This window comes from Leucoraja erinacea, chromosome 4 (assembly GCF_028641065.1).
Source record: "Leucoraja erinacea ecotype New England chromosome 4, Leri_hhj_1, whole genome shotgun sequence".
In the NCBI taxonomy this organism is placed as follows: domain Eukaryota; kingdom Metazoa; phylum Chordata; class Chondrichthyes; order Rajiformes; family Rajidae; genus Leucoraja; species Leucoraja erinaceus.
The window spans coordinates 45,869,474-45,888,558 of record NC_073380.1 but is presented as its reverse complement, the minus strand read 5'-3'; the positions used below and the strand labels follow the sequence as shown (position 1 = coordinate 45,888,558).

General features: G+C 40.1%; 1 protein-coding gene across 1 annotated transcript in view; it reads left to right on the top strand.

The window, feature by feature from the left end:
- The window catches only part of LOC129696341 (protein EFR3 homolog A-like), a 115,767-nt gene that overhangs the window by 28,356 nt on the left and 68,326 nt on the right, over window positions 1–19,085 (top strand). The window contains exons 4-6 of the mRNA XM_055634160.1: window positions 4,440–4,567; window positions 7,365–7,515; window positions 17,206–17,327. Coding sequence (XP_055490135.1) covers window positions 4,440–4,567; window positions 7,365–7,515; window positions 17,206–17,327 — 401 coding nt within the window. The remainder of the gene's footprint in view (window positions 1–4,439; window positions 4,568–7,364; window positions 7,516–17,205; window positions 17,328–19,085) is intronic.

Here is a 19,085-nt window from a genome sequence, read left to right as displayed (position 1 = left end):
CAGGGTCAGTTCCTGTGGATTGGAGGGTAGCTAGTGTTATCCCACTTTTTAAGAAAGGCGGGAGAGAGAAAACAAGGAATTATAGACCAGTTAACGTGACATCGGTGGTGGGGAAGATGCTGGAGTGAATTATAAAAGATGAAATAGCGGCACATTTGGATAGAAGTAACGGAATCGGTCCAAGTCAGCATGGATTTACGAAGGGGAAATCATTCTTGACTAATCTTCTGGAATTTTTTGAGGAGGAAACTAGGAAAATGGACAAGGGAGAGCCAGTGGATGTAGTGTACCTGGACTTTCAGAAAGCATTTGAAAAGGTTCCACATAGGAGATTAGTGGGCAAAATTAGGGCACATGGTATGGGGGGTAGTGCTAACATGGATAAAAAATTGATTGGCAGACAGAAAACGAAGAGTAGGAATTAACGGGTCCCTTTCAGAATGGCAGGCAGTGACTAGTGGGGTGCTGGGACCGCAGCTATTTACAATATATATCAATGATTTAGATGAAGAGATTCAAAGTAACATTAACAAATTTGCAGATGACACAAAGCTGGGTGGCAGTGTGAACTGTGAGGAGGATGCTATGAGAATGCAGGGTGACTTGGACAGGTTGGGTGAGTGGGCAGATGCATGGCAGATGCAGTTTAATGTGGATAAATGTGAGGTTATCCACTTTGGTAGCAAAAACAGGAAGGCAGATTATATCTAAATAGTGTCAAGTGGGAAAAGGGGAAGTACAACTAGGGGGTCCTTGTTCATCCGTCAATGAAAGTAAGCATGCAGGCACAGCAGGCAGTGAAGAAAGCGAATAGCATGTTGGCCTTCATAACAAGAGGAGTTGAGTATAGGAGCAAAGAGGTCCTTCTACATTTGTATAGGGCCCTAGTGAGACCACACCTGGAATATTGTGTGCAGTTTTGGTCCCCTAATTTGAGGAGGGACATTCTTGCTATTGAAGGAGTGAAGTGTAGGTTTACAAGGTTAATTCCCGGGATGACGGGACTGTCATATGCTGAGAGAATGGAGCGGCTGGACTTGTGTGCTCTGGAGTTTAGAAGGATGAGAGGAGGTCTTATGGAAACATATATACGATTATTAAGGGTTTGGACATGCTAGAGGCAGGAAACATGTTCCTGATGTTGGGGGAGTCCAGAACCAGGGGCCACAGTTTAAGAATAAGAGGTAAGCCATTTAGAACTGAGATGAGGAAACACTTTTGCCTCAAAGGGCGTTGGAGGTCGGTTCTCTGGATACTTTCAAGAGGGTGCTAGATAGGGCTCTTAAAGATCGAGGAATCAGGGGATATGGGGAGAAGGCATGAACGGGGTACTGATTGGGTATGTTCAGCCATGATCACATTGAATGGCGGTGCTGGCTCGACGGGCCGAATGGCCTACTTCTGCCTATTGTCTATTTTCTATTGTCTATTTTCCAAACCTGCATCTCTTCCTGAAAAATGATCCCCAGGATTGTGTTAAAATAGCATTGTACTGTGTTGTATTCCATCAGATGACATTTTTTTTTGTTTTTTTTTTTTTTGTTTATTTTATTAGAAGTTAATACAGTACAAAACAGTACAGTGGAACCTAATTTTAGATGCCAACTATGTCATACCGTAATCCATTCTATGTACAACCTCTAGTTTTATGTTTTGAGAAGGAAGTAAGCAAGACAAGAAAAAGAAAACAATAGAAAGAGGAAAAAGTGGAAAAATAGATGGAAGAGAGTAGAAAAACGTGAAGTGTGTATATAAAAAATAAAAAAATAAAAAGAAAAAGTGGAAAGTAGAAATAGAAGAGAAGGCCCCTTAAAAGAGAATTTTTCAAATCTGTATTCGGAGATGTAGATCTATCCGCGTAATGAACTGAAATCAGCAATCTTTACAGTACCGCTGCATCACATAATTCCAAAAAGTCGATGAAAGGAGACCAACTCCTTAAGAATTAGTCATATTTATCTATTAGTCGGAGTCTCATTTCTTCAAGGCGTGCTATGTCCATCATATTCCTAATCCACATTTTAACAGTTGGTACGGTTGTATTTTTCCAAAATTTAAGTATCAATTTCTTTCCAATTATTAACCCATAATTAAAAAAAACATTTTGGTCTTTATTTAAATTGGTATCTTCTCCTATTATTCCAAATATAATCCATTCCGTTTTAGGTTCTATTCTTGACATTTCTGCATGCTAGAAAATCAATCTGTGTTCTGTTCAGGGAATGCACATGCTCGAGTTTAGATTTATCATTGAGGAAATTTTACACCTATAGGCTCAAAATTCACAATTCTGATAAGTAAGTTTAGGCACATCACCAATTCCACACTTCAATCCTTTTATTTACAACAAAATCGTAAATGGAGGAACACTTCAAGATGCAAATTCAGCACTGGGAGGGGCATTTTGGTCAAATTGAGGGAGATAAATTATTTAACAATGCAGAATTTAGCCATTTAGAACAGACGAGGAAACACTTTTTCTCACGGAGAGTTGTGAGTCAGTGGAATTCTCTGCCTCAGAGGGCGGTGGAGGCCGGTTCTCTGGATACTTTCAAGAGAGAGCTAGATAGGGCTCTTAAAGATAGCGGAGTCAGGGGATACGGGGAGAAGGCAGGAATGGGGTACTCATTGGGGAAGATCAGCCATGATCACATTAATTGGTGGTGCTGGCTTGAAGGGCCGAATGGCCTACTCCTGCACCTATTGTCTATTGTCTATTAAGGTATGTACACTGTAAATTGATCGATTGTAATCATATATTGCCTTTCTGCTGACTGGTTGGCACGCAACAAAAGCTTTTCACTACACCTCGGTACATGTGACAATAAACTAAATTGAAAACTGAAACGTGAGAAGTGCAAGTTATAGTTTAACAATTTCACGCCTGAATGCATCTGAAGAACATTGAGATTACACCATTAACCATTAAACTATTTAAACTCTTCACTCAGTTGAGCACAGTTTCATATTTTAGATTTCTGCATAATTGGGAAATGGGCTGTGAGGTTTTCACACACTTATTGGGATAGTCACCCAATTATTGGGATAGTCAGCGTTAACGAGGGGGAATTTAAAAAAGGTACTAAACATTGCTGCTGCCATATCAGTTGCCTATTCTGTAATGGAGATTCATGTTTTGCTCTTCAGAACATTCAGTTAACACTGCTAGTGTTACTCTGGTCTTTTCCACATGCCAATTAATGACTTGCAGCAATAAGCTATAAGAATGGTTGCTAAATTACAATGAGAGCAATTGTAAACAGACTAAGATTGGAAGTTAGGATTGTGTATCAATGTTTTTCTTAGATGGTATTATCATGGTTAAAAACGTACATCTTTGAAATGGACTGCCACGAGCTGATGTCAGTCAAATCTATGCAAATAACTAATTAAATTGACCCATTGTAATATTATGGGTCATTTATAAAACTATGGGCTGTTGTTTATGGAGCCATCCATTTGGCATTCTTCACTGTATCCTGTAATCAGACTATTTCTACCACTTATGACTGTGCTGCAGATCCAGACGTATAATGTCACCTAGTGGTCAAAGTGTTCGAAACAAATAAAGGGCACCCATTCTGAGATGAATTCTTGGAGAAGAAGAAAATTACTGTTTATGCCATGAACATAAACTCTGAAATTTATAGATGGAGCTTTATTAAATATTGTTGTCCGTGAACTGTAGGATGCAGTTACCTTCATTTGACACTGATGACTGCTTTAAACCAAAAGTCACCTGGAGAGTCTTTATAGATTTACTAGTACAAAGGGATGCCTTTGCTTAATCACTGGAGGGAAAAGCTGTTGAATTTTCTGAATTCTGGAATTGGAATTTGTAAATTTCTGAATCGAATTTCTGAATTATTTCGTTTACAAAATGTTATGGATTTGTGAATTGTAATATGCAATTCTTAGAATAAACGGGAGGTCATTTAAGACTGAGGTGAGGAAAAAAACGTTTTCACCCAGAGAGTTGTGAATTTATGGAATTCCCTGCCACAGAGGGCAGTGGAGGCCAAATCAATGGATGGATTTAAGAGAGAGTTAGATAGAGCTCTAGGGGCTAGTGGAGTCAAGGGATATGGGGAGAAGGCAGGCACGGGTTATTGATGGGGGATGATCAGCCATGATCACAATGAATGCCGGTGCTGGCTCGAAGGGCCGAATGGCCTCCTCCTGCATCTATTTTCTATGTTTCTTTGCAACATCAATGCATTGAGGTTTGACGAGTATGTTGATGAAGAAGAGTGGAGTTTATTTTTGGGAATGTTGGCTGGAAATGTTAATTCTCAGAGGTGTTCTGATCCCTCCAGGAGGATTCTTTGCTTCGAGTAATAACAAGGTATAGGAGAAAAGCAAGGCATAACGGCAAATTAGCCTGAAGGGTAGAATTTTAAAAAAAAATGATTCTAATTTTCTCTGTACTTTCTTATTAGGATGGTCTTGTAAAGGCTGACATGGAGAAGTTGACATTCTATGCAGTTTCAGCACCAGATAAACTGGATCGGATAGGAAAGTACCTTGCAGAAAGGCTCAGTCGGGATGTTATCAGGCATAGATACGGGTAAGTGACATTTAATGCTTTAAAATTTGTGTGGTCATTTATTTCAATAAAAGATGACTCGAGTGTAATCAGGACCTATTTACATTGTTCTGGTGATTTATCTTTTAAACCAAATGCAATAGGAGCTTTTTGATTTTGGTCACATCACATCTTGGGTTTATTTAAATGATGGCCATCAAACGGATTAAGCATAGCAGGCAAGTAGTCCAGGAATCCAGCGTTCATCCTGGTACATAACCAGAGAACATAGGTTTAAGATGAGGGGGGATACATTTAATGGGAACCTGAGGGACAACTTTAACAAGCTTGGCAGGGAAATTAAACATTGAGTATTGTCAGAATGGACAAGAAAAGCTAGAAATAAGAACAGGAAATGCAGTAGGGAAAATAAATAAGTGACGACAACACAAGCCATTGGCAAATATGGTCAAAATCTGGAACCATATTTAAACCATATTCAAAGGTGCTATTTCCAAATATGCACTGCACCTGCAACAGTGGATAATTTAATAGTGCAATAGTCAGAAATGGGTAAGAAGTAATTGCCTGCCAGGTAGATACCTGTAATTGGAACTAAAGACCACCGAGTATTTAATGTTTAAGAAAGACCGACAAAATAAAAACCTGGGGTTGTAATGTTTGAAATAGGATAGCAGAGGTACAGAATTAAACGAGATCTTAGTTTGGCAGATCACTATATAGGTATAGAATTAATTTGTGTGGATTAAAGCAGCAGCAGCAGGTAGAAAATATTAGTGGAAGATGTCTAAAAACGACCAGTTTAGTAGATGTGGTGCAAATGAGGAAATTAGAGGAGTATGTAATGTGAATAGCACAGTTGTTTTGTCCGAGCATGGACAGGCCAAATCAAATTAGTATTAACAGTGTTGATGATTAATACGTGGATTGTGCATGAGATTGTGTATGAGATGAATTTATAGGTTGTTGAGGAACCAACAAGGAGACGGACTGTTTGGGATCCATTACTCTGCACAAGAAAGATTTGACTAATAATCTAGTTTGTAGAGCAACACTAAGGAAGGATTGACAATAGTATGGTTGAATTTGACCTTGGGTTTAAATGAGGTAATTCAATCTAAGCAAATGAAACAATGATAGTGTGAACAGTTGGCTGTGGTAGATGGGGAATCTACTTCAAAGATCGTAAGTCCGTGGCTAGCATTTAAAGAAGAAAAACAGGGTTTCATGAGTGACAGGAGCAGAATTAGGCCATCTGGCCCGTCAAGTCTACTCTGCCATTCAATCATGCCTGATCTATCTCTCCCTCCTAATCCCATTCTCCTGCCTTTTCCCCATAACCTCCGACACCTGTACAATACACCTACATTCACACTTTGCAACACACATTTGCAACACACGTGCATTCCTTTAAGGCATAAATACAAGGAGATAAGTGGTTCAACCATAGATTCCAGGAGAAATTCAAGGGAATGGTTTGTAAAGTTGCCAGAAAAAGCAGCAAGCTTGAGGATTGGGAGTGTTGCATAATTTTTCAAAATTGCCAAATAAATTATTTTTGTTTAAGAAAAAGATAATGGAATGTGTAAATCAGAATAAAACATTCAAAACATACCTAGAACCTTTGAACCTATGTAAAAAGGAAAAGGCTAGCATGGACAAATGCAGGTCCTTTACAGAGAATAGAGAATTTATAAGGATATAGAATATGGCCATAACAGGAATGTAATCAAAAATGTTTATGCTCCTGTATTTGAAAAGTGATTGTTGATATGTTTCTCGGTGTATCACGTTTTGCCTGCCCACCCTTCAGCTACTGCTATCAATATTCATCTTGGTCCATGTACTTTTGGAACATGGCAGAATTTATCCCTCACTGCTTATGATAAATATGCAGTTTAATAACATCCATGCATGGTACTCCAATTCTGGAATTTGCTTCCTTCGAAGCTGATCTTTTGCTTCTATTCACGTTCACTCCATTTTCATGTTCAAAGAGCAGAATTAGGTCATTCGGCCCTTCAAGCCTACTCCACCATTCAATCTTTGCTGATCAAAATTTCCCTCTCAACCCCATTCTCCTGCCTTCTCCCCATAACTACTGACACCCATACTAATCAAGAATCTTGTCAATTGCTGTCGTAAAAATATCCATTGACTTGGCCTCCAGAGCCATCTGTGGCAATGAATTCCACAGATTCACCATCCTCTGACTAAAGAAATTCCTCCTCATCACCTCCCTAAAGGAAGATCCTTTTATTCTGAGGCTACAACCTCAGGTGCTAGCCTCTCCCATAGTGGAAGCATTCATTCCACATTCACTATCAAGGACTTCCACTCTCCGTGGAATAGTTAATTCATATTTTATTGCTGCTTCATCGCTTTAATCATTTAATCCACCATCTCCTAGCCTTTTTACCTATTCTTTTCATCTGCCTCTACTTGAACTGTTATATTTCGAGCATTTTCTAATTCTGATCAAACGCAATCAAAGTAACACTACGTCCTCCACAGTTGCTGCCAAAACTGAATCTTTCTCATACATTTTCTTTGTATTATGTATGTTTGTCCTATGCTGCGCATTGAAAAATAAACCTTGTAAAATATTGATGGAATAAATGAATTTTAAGATTTACTTTGTTTTCACAAATGATCTTTTTATTTTGCCGTTTTTATTTTCCACACTTTCCCTGCCTTAAATCTTAGATTAATTAGTACAGATTAAAACAGTATAGATTATGTGGAAACGATGGAAGGAAAATGGGGAGAAAAATGATTTGTTATGCATTAAATTTGATTATTTTTGTTTTGTGTACAGGTATGTTTTTATTGCGATGGATGCATTGGACCAGCTGTTGATGGCTTGCCATTCCCAAAGCATTAATCTGTTTGTTGAGAGCTTTCTTCAAATGGTAGCCAAGCTACTGGAATCGGGAGAACCTGAGCTACAAATCCTTGGATCCAATTCGGTATGTGGGATGACCAGGCTTATAATAATAATAATAATAATAATCTTATTTATATAGCACATTTTTAGTCAACTTGCATTGACCCCAAGGTGCTTCACATAATTACATTACATTTACACACAGGCAAAGGTGGGTGAAGTGTCTTGCCCCAAGGACACAACAACAGTATGCACTCCAAGCGGCTTGTTCATTTAAATTGGATAGATTTTGGGTCATTTTTTGCTGGCATTTGACAAATGTGTTGCCAATGCTGCTCAGTGTGATGTGGAAGCTAGAATTTGTAAAATATGTGCAGATTTTCTTGGTGTTTGTGCAATATGTCACTTTCTCTGTATTTGTGGAGCATATGCAACATAGAAAAGAAAACAACAGAGCAGGAATAAGCCCTTTTGAGCTGGCTAGCTATTCAGTACCCAGTTCTAGTTGTCTCCTCAAATTCCTTGGTACCTCTAGTCTAAACAAAAATATCTATGTCCTCGAATATATTTAATGAGAAGTTTTCAGTTGCTTTCTGTAGTAGAACATTCCACAGGTTCACCTCGATCAGGGAAAGAAAATTAATCTTAGCCTTAAATAGTTTATCATAATATTTATACTGTGACCCCTGATGTTAATCTCCCTACCAATGGAATGATGCATCTAATCAGTCCAGTTCTATCAGAATTGTGTAACTTTAATGAGAGATCCTCTCGGATTTCTGGAATCTATTTGCTATAAACCAACTAGATCTAATCTCTCTCCATACATCAGTCTTGCACTCCGAGGAATCGCGCACATTCAGCCTTCACTGAGTTTCCTTCAAAATAAGAACATTCTTCCTCAAGGAAACCAAATCTACCACCTCACTTGTACAATTGCAGTACAGTGTCTTTGCTCTTCTCTAAGCAGCTTACTATGAAGACCTGCGTACAATTTGCTTTTTTAATCCCCTGCTGCATTTGTTTGCTTTGAGTGACAAAGGACACCCAGGTCTCGCCTCACTAAATGTATTTGCATTGCCCTTCATCTACCATGTACCTGATTAGTTCCTCAACTGTCCAAATCGACGTGAAGCATGATTCTCAAGGTCCAATCAGACTTATGTTGTTCCTAGACTTGGCAATGCACCATGTTATTATATCAGTTGCTGCCTTACAGTGCCAAAGTCCCGGGTTTGATCATATCTACAGGTACTTGTCTGTACAGAGTTTGTATGTTCTCCCCGTGACCTGCGTGGGTTTTCTCCAGGATCTCAAGTTTCTACCCATACTCCAAAGACGTGCAGGTTTGCAGGCTAATTCGCTTTGTAAAATTGTCCCTACTCCGTGTAAGAAGGATAGTGTTAGTGTGCGGGGATTGCTGATCAGTGCAGACTCAGTGGGCCGAAGAGCCTGTTTCTGCACTGTATCTCTAAACTAAACTAGTCACTGCCTGCCATAGTCATACAGCTATACATGAATAACTGTTTCTTAAGTGTGGTGATAGTCTCTGTCTCAACTACCTCCTCTGAAAGCTTCGTTCCATGCACTCACCAGTCTTTGTATGAAAAGGTTAACCCTCAGATTCCTATTAAAGCGTTTAATGTCCTCTGGTCCTTGATTCCCCTACTCTGCGCAAAATACTTTGTGCATCTACCCAATCAATTCCTCCCATGATTTTATACACTCGACAAAGGAGCCATCTGCTTCCCTACTGTTTCATGCCATCCAAACTATTCTATTCTTATGAGCATCTCGTTAATCCCATTTACTTTTATTGTGCAAAATCTTTTGTATAAAGCTTTCTTAATGTCCAAATGCATAATACCCATTGCTCCCCCTTCATCTATTTTGCTATAACATCCTGGAATGAGAGTGTTGACCTATCAAGAGAGCCTAAATATTTTGAGCCTGTATTCCTTGGAGTTTAGAAAAAATAAGAAGTGACCTTGTTCAACTATGCAATATTCTGTGAGGACTTAGAAGCATAGAAACATAGAAAATAGGTGCAGGAGTAGGCCATTCGGCCCTTCGAGCCTGCACCGCCATTCAATATGATCATGGCTGATCATCCAACTCGGTATCCTGTACCTGCCTTCTCTCTATACTCCCTGATCCCTTTAGCAACAAGGGCCACATCTAACTCCCTCTTAAATATAGCCAATGAACTGGCCTCAACTACCTTCTATTGCAGAGAATTCCAGAGATTCACCACTCTCTGTGTGAATTTTTTTTTCCTCATCTCGGTCCTAAAAGATTTCCCCCTTATCCTTAAACTGTGACCCCTTGTTCTGGACTTCCCCAACATTGGGAACAATCTTCCTGCATCTAGCCTGTCCAACCCCTTATGAATTTTGTAAGTTTCTATAAGATCCCCCCTCAATCTTCTAAATTCTAGCGAGTACAAGCCTAGTTTATCCAGTCTTTCTTCATATGAAAGTCCTGACATCCCAGGAATCAGTCTGGTGAACCTTCTCTGTACTCCCTCTATGGCAAGAATGTCTTTCCTCAGATTTCCTCAGACCAAAACTGTATGCAATACTCCAGGTGTGGTCTCACCAAGACCCTGTAGAACTGCAGTAGAACCTCCCTGCTCCTATACTCAAATCCTTTTGCTATGAATGCTAACATACCATTCACTTTCTTCACTGCCTGCTGCATCTGCATGCCTACTTTTAAAGACTGGTGTACCATGACACCCAGGTCTCGTTGCATCTCCCCTTTTCCTAATCGGTGACCATTCAGATAATAGTCTACTTTCCTGTTTTTGCCACCAAAGTGGATAACCTCACATTTATCCACATTATACTGCATCTGCCATGCATTTGCCCACTCACCCAGCCTATCCAAGTCACCTTGCAGCCTCCTAGCATCCTCCTCACAGCTAACACTGCCCCCCAGCTTCGTGTCATCCGCAAACTTGGAGATGTTGCATTCAATTCCCTCGTCCAAATCATTAATATATATTGTAAATAGCTGGGGTCCCAGCACTGAGCCTTGTGGTACCCCACTAGTCACTGCCTGTCATTGTGAAAAGGACCCGTTTACTCCTACTCTTTGCTTCCTGTCTGCCAGCCAGTTCTCTATCCACATCAATACTGAACCCCCAATACCGTGTGCTTTAAGTTTGTATACTAATCTCTTATGTGGGACCTTGTCGAAAGCCTTCTGAAAGTCCTGGGTAGATGTAGGGATGCTTTCACTCATGGGAGAGTCTCGAACAGCATAACTACAAAGTATTGGGCCGTTCCTTTATAACTGAGATATGCAGACATTTATTTTCGCAGAGGGTGGTGAATCTCTGGAATTCTTCACCCTGGTTAGTGGTGGAAATTGAAGCATTAGAAATAATTTGAAGTGGAGGTGGATAAATATTTAATAGATTACAGAATGGAGGGGTAAGGGGAAATGGCACAGCATGGATCCAGCCATGATCATATTAAATGGTGGCACAGGCTTGAAGTTCCCGATGGTCTACTCCTGTTTTCTTGTGTAAATAGTGGGATACTGCAGGGGTTATTACTTGGCCTCAGCTATTCAATATCAATGATTTGGATGAGGGATAGAATATGGATCACGTTCAAAGAGCCAAATGACCTATTATTTTTTTTGCTTCTAACTTCCCTATTACAAATTAAATTGACCATTACTCTCCCAAAGTAGTTCACTTCTGATCATTCAGAGAACACTCTGATCCATCTATCTTAGACAGAGTAGGTAACCTTGCACTTATCCACACCCACCTCCATCAACCAGAGCTCTACCCAGTCATTTAATCCCAATATCCCATTGCCAGTTACAATTTCCATCCACGTGACTTTGCCATCTAACTTGGTATTGTCAGTAGATTTAATTATAAGGCTCCATGTAGTTTCTTCAACACCAATTATAAATAATTGTGAAGAACAAATGGTCTAGTGTGGTTTCCTAAGATATGTCATTAATCACATCCCACTAGTCACGTACCTCTTGTCCTTTCCTACCTCCTAACCAAATCTCATCTTTTCTCTTGTTTGCATTTTCTTTAATATTTGTCTCTTTCTATTTCAATAAAAGCACATATTATTTTATTTAAAACACCAGGAGAATGATATTTCAGTAAAATTGGAAAATTATAAATTGCGCACATTTTCAGTGGAGTAATATTTTGGGCAGATTAAGTAATAACTGTACATTCAAATAATTAGAAGATAGACATCAAATGCTGAAGTAACTCAGCAGGACATATCAGAATCTCTGGAGAGCCGAAAAGGCCATTTTTTTTTTAAATTACCTCCCTTAACCATTTTAGAAAAGTAAATTAAGTATTTAAACTAACCGCTCTGATTTTGCAGTGGGAGTGCTTCGATAATATACTGCACGCACAAAATGCATGTGTATTTGACTATAACCATCAATACAGCCATTAGGACTGCCATTTAAATTATTTTTCAGCAATATTGCAGTGATCAAGCTGTTTTAGTGTTAAAGTATAATTTTTATATTGGACTCTTTAGGAACTTCTAAAATGTTACAATATTGAACATTTTGTGTTTCTCAATCAACTAAGTAAGTTTAGGGAAATAATATATCTCAACAGAAAAGGAGATATGATGCCGTTTTGACCCATTCAGACATGGATAGGTGACTTTTGGGTTGAGACTTCGTCAGACTCAATAGAGTTCTCCTGGTCCTTGCCTTTCACCCGCCAGGCTCTGCATCCAACACTTGTTTTAGATTTTCTATGTGCTGCTGACTTGTGGGGCTGAAGGGCCTGTCTTTGTGCTGCTTAATTGACCCAACATGTAAACGCCATGCAGACCGCATCAAGATTGAACCCAGGCCACTGGAACTGAGGCACCAGCACTGTCTGCTACTGTCTCACTTAAAGCGGAGACTGCATAGTGTCCTGTTTTTCTTTGCCAATGGAGCAATATAGTCTTTGCAGAAACTGATTAACATTATGTTGCTGTAGTTTATTAATTTTCACACTCTGGATGTATTGAACATCCTTTGAAAATATTATAAAACTCCCAGAAACGACCAACTTGTCCCATCTTCTTGCATTTAGTCCATATCCCTCTAAACTTGTCCTATTCACATACCTATCTAAATGTTTCTTAAACGATACAAAATATCCACCACAACTATTTCCTCCGACAGCTCGTCCCATTCACCTTCGTGTGAAAAAGTTAACCCTCGGGACCCTATTAAATCTTAACACCCCCCTCCCCCACCCCCTCGCCTTACAGAAATGCGTAGGAAGGAACTACAGATAGACACAAAATGCTGGAGTAACTCAGCAGTGAGGGTCAAGACCCTTCTTCAAACTGATATCGGGGGACAGGGCGGGACAAAGATAGAATGTAGTCGGAGACAGTGGGAGAACTTGGAAAGGGATGGAGAGAGAAAGCAAGGGCTATCTGAAGTTGGAGAAGTCAATGTTACTGCAAAGTCAATGTTACTACAAAGGAACTGCAGATGCTGGTTTAAACCGAAGATAGCACAAAAAGCTGGAGTAACTGCAGCAGGAAGCTTCTCTGGAGAGAAGGAATGGGCGACGTTTCAGGGGTGAGACCCTTCTCCAGACATGGAAAACACATAGAAAAAAATAGGTGCAGGAGGAGGCCATTCAATATGATCGTGGCTGATCATCCAAAATCAGTACCCTGTTCTGGCATTTTTCCCCCTATCCCTTGATTGTGTTAGCCCTAAAAGCTATCTCTCTTGAAAGCATCCAGTGAATTGGCCTCCATTACCTTCTGTGGTAGAGTTCCACCGATTCGCAGCTCTCTCAACCTAGCTCTGAAGGGTACATTCACTGGAGTAAGGTTTGATTCCCACAGAATGAAGTGCTACCCTTGTTGAAAGGCAAAATGGAAGAACAGATCCGTTAGTCCCACAGTTTCACACAGAGCAGAATTCCAAAATGCCGACAGGGATCAAGCATGCAGAAATGGCAATTGTGCCATTGTTTCCACTACTGATCTGTAGCTCCTGCCACTGCATTCCGATGGGCACAGTTCACATCCCTCATAACTGGTGTAACTCTCTGCACTTTTACCAAATGCCATTTTGCTAAGTCTCAGCAGAACATGGTTAATACGTGTTTTTTATGCAATTCATGGCCTGTCTGCTATTGATGCCTTTCGTAGGTAAGGATGCTGCAAAGTGTCAGAAACTGCGTACAGAGCTCTTAGAAACATAGAAAATAGTAGGCCATTTTGCCCTTCAAGCCAGCACTGACATTCACTATGATCATGGCTGATCATCCAGAATCAGTACCCTGCTTTCTCCTCATATCCCTTGATTCCATTATCCCTGAAAGGTAAATCTGACTCTCTCTTGAAAACATACAGTGAATTGGCCTCCATTGCCTTCTGTGGCGGAGAATTCCACAGATTCACAACTCTCCAGGTGAAAAAGGTTTTCCTCATCTCGGTCCTAAATGGTCTACCCCTTATTCTTAAACTGTGACCCCTGGTTCTGGACTTTCCCAACATCGAGAACATTTTTCCTCCATCTACCCTGTCCAGTACTCTTAAGAATTTTATATGTACATATACAGGGGATTTGCATTCCTAAAATATTTTAGTTTCCAGCCATACACACCGTATATCATAATGGAATTTCAACTAAAAGCACAACGATCTTGAACCTCTTATATCTTGTGATGCTTGATGTTTTCATAGATGTATAAAAAGCCATATCCATTATTCAGAACACTAATTATTTGCAAGATCGATTTGTATTTGTCACTGACGCATTGGTTAAATCTGTCAATCTTATTTTTTTTACATCTGATAATTGTAGTGCAGTTGAACATTAATCAGGGATAGTCAGCATGGTTTTGTAGGTGGAAGGTCATGTCTCTCAAATCTTTTTGATGATGTGACCAAAAAGGTTGGTCAAGGTAGAGCTCAAGACGTTGTATATTTGGATTTCAACAAGGTTCTACATGGTGGTCTGCTCGGGAAGGTAGGATTTCATGAGATAGCTGAATGGATATACAATTGGCTTCATGGAAGGAATGGGAGGGTGATGGTGGAAGTTGGTTTTCAGATTGAAGGCCTGTGACTACTGGTGTGCCTCAGGGTTCGGTGCTGAGCCCGTTACTGTTTGTCATCTATATCAATGATTTGGATGAGAACATACATGGCAAGGTTAGCAAGTTTGCAGATGATACAAAAGTGGGTGGTTTTGCAGATAGTGAAGATGGTTGTGAAAAATTGCAGCAGGATCTTAATTGATTGGCCAGGTGGGCTGAGGAATGGTTGATGGAATTTAATACAGAGAAATGTGAGGTGTTGCATTTTGGGAAGATTAACATGTGGCGGACACTATTGCACCGTTTAAGAAACATTTGGGCAGGTACATGGATAGGACAGGTTTAGAGGGATATGGGCCAAATGCAGGCAGATGGGCCAAGTTGGTTGGTGTGGGCAAGTGGGGCCGAAGGACTTGACCCCACATTGTATCACTCGATTTTTGAACTTTAGATAACATAAACAGATCACACTGGGATTTAAAAACTCTTGGCTTACATGTTGGTGCTTTCTGTACCTAATTTACAAATCAGTGTGCCTCCTAAGTTTGCGAAACTATATGTTGGTTACTTCATTGAATATTGTAAATAACTATTTGATGTTGTAAATGCCACTTTTTGTTTCACTGGTCCATTTAACATTCACACCAGAACTGCACTCGAGTGTAAAGATGGCTAATTGGGCAGGGTTTAAATGTTGGGGTTATTTTAATGTTGCATCCTACCGTATATATATATTTTCCTCGTGAAGTAAGCTTCAAATTAAATAAGCTCATTATTTTTACCAATAAATTGATAATGAGCCTGCTGCAATTCCCAGACTCGAGTAGCAGACATCCAATGCCAATCATCAACATTTAAGAGATTCTGGAGATTGTGAGAATGTTGATTATTACCTCTCCACTGCTGAGGCCCAGCCTTTGTGCAGATTGAGGTGTCATTCTCAAATTGATTGCAACAGCCATTGAAAATTTTGGAAGAAATTATAACCTTTCATGCAAAATGCTAATTAATGCTTTCATAAAACAACACGTTTTAAAAAACAGAATTACTTTTGAACAATGAACCACATTTGGTTATACTGTTTGGAATTTTAAAAATGTAATTGAGAGCATTAAATGTGGAGATTGTGTGCTTGATTCTCAACAATCAGAATAGTTATAGTTATCCGTTTTAAATACCCTTGTAATGATTTGCAAAAATACAAATAATGGAACTCCAAGTTCAATCCAGGAATTACATTTATTATGTTAAGAATGGAGTTGATAAATGCTTGTCTGTACCATATGTTGAAATTGCAACTAATAATTGAACCAGATTGCACAAATTACTTAGCCAGTTTCAGTGAGACGCCAGCCAGCTGCAGTGCATCTGTTGGAAGGATTGAAAATTTACGCGTTGTAAGGTTTCGTGCCAAGGGGCTGGATTTCTCTGAGCAATAGAGACATTTAAACGTAGTTGAAAAGACCTTCTGAAGATGCGACCTTTGGACTTTAGAGATACAGTATGGAAACAGGCCCACCGTGCGATCACCCCGTACGTTAATACCATCCTACACATTAGCGACATTTTACAATTTTACAGAAGCCAATTAACCTACAAACCTGTACATCTTTGGAGTGTTGGAGGAAATTGTAGCATCCGGGGAAAACCCATGTAGTCACAGAGAGAACATACAAAATCCTTACAGACTGCACACCCATAGTCAGGATCAAACTCAGGTCTCTGGGGGTACCCCCAGGGGTAGCAACTTCACCACTGAGCTGCCCCCCCCCCAACTGTCAACAGGTCTTTAACATTGCTTTGGGGAAATTGGGCACAGACTTAAAAGAGTAATAGTTTGGTGGTTCCCAATGAGTATGATTGAGTAATGTTAACCTCTTAAGGTCCTGTCCCACTGCGGTGACCTAATTTGCGAGTTTGGGAAAGTTTAAAAAAGTGTCTTGGTTGTGTTGTATCGCCGAGGTAGAACACCTCCTACGACCTCCTTTGACTATGTAGAGAACCTCCTATGCATATGTAGAAGACCTCCTTCGATCTCCTTCGACCATGTTGAAGACTAGCTTCAGGAAAATTGGACACCGAATAGTGGAGCGTGAAGACGACCACCTTCGACTACCTTCAACCATACAAACACTATCCATGACTACCTTCGATTACATTTGATTGCCTTCGATTACCTTCGAATAACATGTCGACCTACTACGACCTACTTCGACTAAACCTACGAGTAAAAAAAATATCGTGTTTTTTTTTCCATACCGACCTTTTTTTACTCTTCAGCATGCTTAAAAAAACGTTTCAGCATGCTAAAAAAATACGCCTCGACCAAACTGAGGCTTTGAGTATGCGGGGACTACTATCGAGCATGAAGGAGAGTTACATAGACCTCCTAGGACCACGTGTCGAACCATGCTGCGAGTATGAGTCGAGGGCAAAATCTTCTAAACTCGCAAATTAGGTTCCTGCAGTGGGACAGACCCTTTACTTGGGATTCATCCAGTTTATCCACGATAGACATTAATGTTTTTTGTGCTTGTGACAGTAATGGTTCTTGTGCTTATCTCTTTGACTTGATACTTTCTGAACATTGAATGAAACTAGCCTTTAAATCTTGCCATTGATCCAGATTACTTCAGCAATCAGCAATGCTCTAAATGCATTGTTGCAGCTGGGAATTGCATTTTAACAGTTTGCATTTTCTCCTAGTTTGTCAAGTTTGCAAATATTGAGGAAGACACTGCTTCATACCATAGACGCTACGATTTCTTTGTGTCTCGATTCAGTGCAATGTGCCATTCTTCTATTGATGATCTGGATACCAAGACCAAGTGAGTACAAAAGGCTGTCCTAAATTTGTTTTTTCTTTTCATTATTATAAAATTGTTATCAAATTGATTTGCATTGCAGTTATTTTGTTACAGAAGGTGCTCAAAGATCCAAAAATATGTTTTTTTTTCCCCACATACTTTACAGATGGCATTCTGAATCAAATAACTCTTGATCTGATTAATGGAGACAGGTTTTCACATAACGCCTTCACACAACTGATAGCAAGAGCTACATCCCAGTTTTTTTTTTAAATAAATCGCTCAAAACTTGAAATTTCTGCGAGTAAGGGTGATAATTTAAACCCTGAACATGTGCTAATTATTGCAGGAAAGTATTCGGATGACGCAAGCCGTGTTTCAGTAGCAATGTTTCTATTTTTGTTCGGTTCGGTGCATATAATATGTAAAGCTTGTCAGTGACTGCACATATTTAATTTGGAAGCTGATGGTCAGTGACTCAAAAGTAATCTTAATCCACATTACAAGCTAATCATTTCCAGCATGTGTCTTTTTTTTGATTGTGTGTAGGATTGTTTTGGATTTAGTTTTTGTGCCAGACACAAAGTGCTGGAGGATCTCAGTGGGGCATTTGTGGAGGGAAAAGATATTGCACGTGGGTCAGGATCCTCCTTTAGATTGCTGCTTGGTCCACTGGGTTCCTTCAGTACTGTTTTGCTCAAGATTACTGTATCCACGGTTGAGTCAACTGATGATATATTAGAAATAGACAATAGGTGCAGCAGTAGGCGATTTGGCATTCGAGCCAGCACCGCCATTCAATGTGATCATGGCTGATCATCCCCAATCAGTACCCCGTTCCTGCCTTCTCCCCATATCCCCTGACTCTGTTATTTTTAAGAGCCCTATCTAGCTCTCTCTTGAAAGCATCCAGAGAACCTGCCTCCATCGCCCTCTGAGGCAGAGAATTCTACAGACTCACCATGTTCTGTGAGAAAAAGTGTTTCCTCGTCTCCGTTCTAAATGGCTTACTCCTTATTCTTAAACTGTGGCCCCTGGTTCTGGACTCCCCCAACATCGGGAACATGTTTCCTGCCTCTAGTGTGTCCAAGCCCTTAACAATCTTATATGTTTCAATGAGATTTTCCTCTCATCCTTCTAAACTCCAGAGTGTACAAGCCCAGCTGCTCCATTCTCTCAGCATATGACAGTCCTGCCATCTCGGGAATTAACCTTGAAAACCTACGCTGCACTCCCTCAATAGCAAGAATGGCCTTCCTCAAATTAGGGGACCAAAACTGCACACAATACTCCAGGTGTGGTCTCACTAGGGCTCTGTACAACATCTGAAGGGCCTCTTTGCTCCTATATTCGATTCCTCTTGTTATAAAGGCCAACATGCCATTTTCTTTCATCACTGCCTGCTGTACCTGCATGTTTACGTTCATAGACTGATGTACAAGGACCTCCAGATCCCATTGTACTTCTCCTTTTCCCAACTTGACGCCATTTAGATAGTAATCTGCCTTCCTGTTTTTGCTACCAAAGTGGATAACCTCACATTTATCCGCATTAAACTTCATCTGCCATACATCTGCCCACTCCCCCAACCTGTCCAAGTCACCCTGCATTCTCTTGCGGTACCCCACTAGTCACTGCCTGCCATTCTGAAAGGGACCCGTTAATCCCTACTCTTTGTTTCCTGTCTGCCAACCACTTCTCATATTGTTGTACAAGATGGTTAGAAACTGATTTATAGTATTTGTGAACCACAAGACCTGTATCTCCTTCTGTAGTCCC